Genomic DNA, 5,378 nt, shown 5'->3' with positions numbered 1-5,378 from the left:
ATTGTGCAAGTAATTGTTTCCTTCAGACCAAATGTACCCCCTGAAACGTGCAAATGTACCCCTGGGGGTACATGTACCCCAGTTTGGGAACCCCTGGTCTATGGTATTCAAACCTGACCAGTATTACTATCCAATATACCTGAACTTTACACACACACTAGAGATTACATATCAACCATCTATATAATCACCCTCCTTAATCCTCCACTTATCTGACACTCTCCCATCCTTCTAGTACCTCCTCCTTTCATTCAACATCCACTCAACAGGTGGAAACGGTCCTCGGAGTCTACATGGTGGTCGGTGGAGCGCCGGAGTACCAACACGACCACTCTGCGCAGCTGGCTTCGCTCGCCCTTCATATGATCAAGCAGAGCGAGGAGTGCAAGACACACAATTTGCGGATTGGTGAGTCTTTTTATGTGTGTGGAGATCAAAATGAGAGGGAGGGGGTGGGAGAGGGAGAGGGAGAGGGAGAGGGAGAGGGAGAGGGAGAGGGAGAGGGAGAGGGAGAGGGGGAGGGAGGGGGAGAGGGAGAGGGAAGGAGGGAGAGGGATGGGGAGGGGATGAGAGGAAAGGGAGAGGGGAGGGAGATGGAGAGGGAGAGGAGAGGGGAGAAGGAGAGGAGAGAAAGGGAGGAGAGGGAGAGGGAGAGGGAGAGGGAGAGGGAGAGGGATGGGGAGAGGGAGAGGGTGAGAGGAGAGGAGAAAGAGAGGGAGAGAGAGGATAGGAGAGAGAAAGGAAGTGGAAAGGGAGAGGGAAGAGAGAGGAGATGAAGAGAGTAGAGAGAGAAGATGGGGAGGGGGAGAGGATAGGGAGAGGGAGAAATGAGGAAGAGGAAGGGAAAGAGAGAAAAATGTTTGTGTTTGGGGAGGAGATGTTAAGGGAAAGGGGGTTGTTGTGTGTACGTGTGTGCAGTTGAATGGGTGCTGTTTGTGGAGTGAATGTTTTCTGGGGAAAGCCTAAGTACCATGGTTGCATGTTCTTTGGTTTATCGTTGATATGCATGGTTCTGCTATTCTTTGTTACATGTGTGGGAATATTTCAATGTAATTTCAATTATCAGACCTCACACACACACACCACACACCAAACACACACACACACACACACCACTCACTCACACACACACAAACATACACCATACACAACCACACACACACACACACACACACACACCACACAACACACCACACATACATATGTTTATATATATACTATATATATATATATATATATAATATATTTATATATTATATATATATATATATATATAATCTACCCCACCCAGCCATACATACCAAAACACACCCATATCCGCACACATCTCAACACACACGTACGAACCAACACATAACCCAGACATCTCCCCCCACTACTCCCCTTGAACCCCCCCCCTCTAATCTCTTCTCCCCCCCCCCCTACCCCAAGGCATCCACGTGGGCCCGGTGGTGGCGGGCGTCGTGGGGATGAAGCTGCCCAGGTACTGCCTCTTCGGCGACACCGTCAACACCGCCTCCAGGATGCAGACCAACAGCCAGGTGGGTTTCTCTCTGTCTCTCGTTAGTTGGGTTGGGGTTTATAACGCTCATTTCCCTTATATCTAGTTTATATTGTGATATATATATTTATATATATTATATTGTTTTATTTATATTTTTTTATATATATATATGTTTATAGTATTTTATATAATTCTATATAATTTAATATATATATATATATATAATATATATACCAACACACACACACACACACACACACACACACACTATCTCCAACACTACACACACCAACAATACATATATATATATATATATATCATATATACATATTATATATATTATATATATTTTTACTAAGCTTATATATATATATATATAGTATGTAGTGTGTGTGTGTGTGTGTGTGTGTGTGTGTGTATATATATACTATATTATATATATATATATATTATATTATATCTAATATATATATATATATATATTTATTTATTTATTTATTTATTTATTTATTTATTTATTTATTTATTTATTTCATTTCATTATATCTTGATTTTATTTGGATACCAAAAAATTATTTCTTGATTCTCTAATCTGGATTTGGATTTTGCTTAAACTATGCACTATATATCTTGCAATAACAATAAGATCGACAATCACATCAATGATAATTATCGATATCCCTTTACACCAAAAAGGACGACAACAGCACCAACACTAACCCATTGCCTCTTGTCGCAGGTGGGGAAGATTCACATTAGCGAGATCTGTGCCCGCCATCTCGAGAAATTCAACTTTGTCACAACATTCCGCGGAAAGTTACAGATTAAGGTAAGTTGCAGGGACGCCAGCTGGCTGAAGTGACTCGTAAGCCATGTGCAGAGGGCCGTTGCAGACATGCTGTGTTTAGATTGCAAAGTTGAATTGGGAAAACTGGAGATGTGTTGCTACTTGATGTCTTGAATGTCTTTTGTTGCTTGGCTCAAAGACTGTAGTTTGTTTTGCTGAGGGTTTGTGAACGAGGGAATTATCTTTTCGTGTGTGTGTGCGTGCGTCCGTGCGCGCGTGTGTATGTGTTAAAGTGTGTGCATTAAGTACTTGGAGGTACGTGTATTTTTATGCTTGCGTATAGCTTTCTATGGGTTTCTTTGGATGCTTGTATGAATGTATGTATGAAAGGTAAACCATATATTCGTGTGTAGGTGCGACCTTTCTGTATGACTTTTACCACTGAATTTATAATAGCTTTGATAATCATGAATAAAACATATATGATTGTAACTAGAAGTTTTTACCTAAATATGCAAACTTTTTTGTGAAACAATGCTTTTCGAAACAAAAACATGAAACTTAATTCTTACACGTACATTTCCGATAAGAAATATGTGCAAAAAAAAGTAACAATATGTGTAAAATAATGGTAATTTTATTCTAAATAATACTAAATAAAATCGGCAACGATGATGATAACTGTTATCGTTGTTACATTGATAATGATGATTATAGCTGTAATTCAAAATTTATTCAAAAATTGCATTAAGTTTGTTATATCTTAAAAATCAACCTAATAGGAAAAAATAAACACAAAACAACTGCCATAAGTAAGGTAATGAAATGTGAAGGGATGGTCCGTAGAGTCATGCCATCTTTTTGAGGTAATATTCCTATCCTATACAAATCTCAGGGATATCTAGCATTAACAGTGCTTTTATCCTCATACTGATATATGTCTATCTATATCGTTAATATGATCATTTTTGATAATATGACATTTTTGACGTTTCAAAATTTCAAGTCTAAATCATTTCATAAAGAGCCAAAATTTCTAAATCGTATAATTTGCCAATGATTTCCCTTTCGTTTCCTCAGGGCAAGGGCGAGATGAACACCTACTGGCTGGAGGGGAGGAAGGAGAGCGCCAAGTCGTCGTGGAAGTGATGGAGGAAGAGCCTTTCCAGGTGCCTCAATCCCGAAGGCGTCGTGGAGAGAAACTCCCTTTCGGCGGACGTCGACTACGGCGCCGCGAGGTCCTGCCGCCCGTAGCGAACCCGTGTCGCTTTTGCCGATTTTTTTTTTTTCTATATCTTTTTTTTTTTTGTTTATTCATATTTTTTGTAGAACTTAATGTTAGATTAGTTAAATATTGCGAATGCTAAACGAAACGTGTATTTTATTTGAGTATCTTATTTTTTCTTCATGTATTTAAGAAAACGTTTGACAACGATGTGTCGCGAGTTCTACTTTGAAGAAAGGAATGTCTTTTTGTTTTTTGTCTCCCTCGGCGTGCGAAGTCCCGATTGCATTCCACTACATGCAGAGAGCCAGACTGTGCGATAGGATTACATATATTACATATTACGAGTTGCGAGCTTAGTAGATGTCTTTCCGTTAGTGAATATTTGTGTCTCGGCCGAAAACTTTCTCCAAAAAAGGAAGCTATGCTGTATTCTTCGGCAGTTATTCAGTTGACAAAGAAACTGTCAACAGGGAAAATTTATTGTAGAGACGGTGACTGCTGTCAGGAAAATATACGCGTGTTTTAGAGTTCAGGAGATTAACGTGCTGTGTCCTCGTAAAGCACAAAATGTATTGTTAGACTTGTGCAGCCTCTGGTATTATGTGCGTCTGTGTCGTGGAGGCGAGAAACTGTTGTTTGATAGTTTAACATATCTGCCTTAATTGTTTTTGTTGTTAATTGTTGCACCATAATGCATTGCAGTTTAGAAAGTACATGTTATCATATTTTCATAAATTGCAGGAATTAATAGGTTACATATTGATACCATACATTACTAATTGGATGAATTAAAGAAAAAGGTGCTGATCTCTATAGACGAAGCACAGTAAGCAAAGAGTATTGTGCTCATTCATATATCTAGGTACATGTATATATATATATATTTTCCTATAGCATATGCCGAGAGAAGATAAAGATTATTTTTTATTAAATTGTAGTTCTGTGTTTAATCTGTGTAATGAAGTAGGAGTGTCATAGAGTCAAATTAAATCAATTTCATTTATAGCCACCCATAAAGACTACCAACTCTTGCCATGTCACTGTGTCGTAAATAGTAAAGAAGTCAACAGCTTCCTCATGTGCTTTATTATGTAGTAGGAGATGAAACACTGATAGGTGAAATAAAGCTTGTGTTCAATAAATAGATTTTTGTTTTCCCAATCGCAATTTTTTTTTTTTTTTTTTTTTTTTTTTTTGTCTAGAGTGAATTTCTGTCCCTCTTTTAAAATCAGTGTTCTATCAGAACTATCAAAATATCTCCTCTCTCTTCTTTTGATCTCTCTTATTCTCTCTTTCCTTATTTTATATTTATCTCCTCATTTATTCCCTGATTCTATTGTCCTTATCACTTCGACCCTGAGAAAGAGTGCCAATGTAAAAACAAAAAAGTGCTTTTGAAAAAGCATCATTGTTTTTATCGATATTTTTTTATTATCCTCATTATCATTATTACTATCATTATCATTATTATTATTACTATTATTATTATCATCATCATCATTACTATTATCATCATCATTACTATTATCATTACCATTACCTTTATTATCATTATCACTATTATTATCATTATTACTATTATCACTTTTATCATTGTTATTATTCTTTATCAATATCATCATTATTTTAATTATCATTATTATTACTATCATTATCAGTGTTATTATCATCATCATTATCATTACCATTATTCTTATCATTATCAGTGTTATTATCATTATCATCATTATTACTGTTATCATTATTGCTATTATCATTATTATCATGATCAGTACTATTATCTTTATTATCATTGCTTTCATTATTATTCATCATTATTATTATTATCATCCTTTTTATTATAGTTAATATCATGATTA

General features: G+C 36.5%; 1 protein-coding gene across 1 annotated transcript in view; it reads left to right on the top strand.

Annotated features, from left to right (window-relative positions):
- Positions 1-4,661, top strand: part of LOC122260586 (soluble guanylate cyclase 89Db-like) — a gene marked incomplete in the record, with an annotated part of 54,422 nt that extends 49,761 nt beyond the window's left edge. Inside the window, 4 exon segments of the mRNA XM_086551159.1 lie at positions 270-408; positions 1,432-1,541; positions 2,244-2,333; positions 3,372-4,661. Coding sequence (XP_086407285.1) covers positions 270-408; positions 1,432-1,541; positions 2,244-2,333; positions 3,372-3,440 — 408 coding nt within the window.
- Positions 4,662-5,378: the final 717 nt, after the last annotated feature.

This window comes from Penaeus japonicus, unplaced genomic scaffold (genome assembly GCF_977035675.1).
Source record: "Penaeus japonicus unplaced genomic scaffold, GWHDUDI00000001_assembly GWHDUDI00000024, whole genome shotgun sequence".
Taxonomy (NCBI): Eukaryota; Metazoa; Arthropoda; class Malacostraca; order Decapoda; family Penaeidae; genus Penaeus; species Penaeus japonicus.
This window is presented reverse-complemented; position numbering and strand designations above follow the sequence as displayed.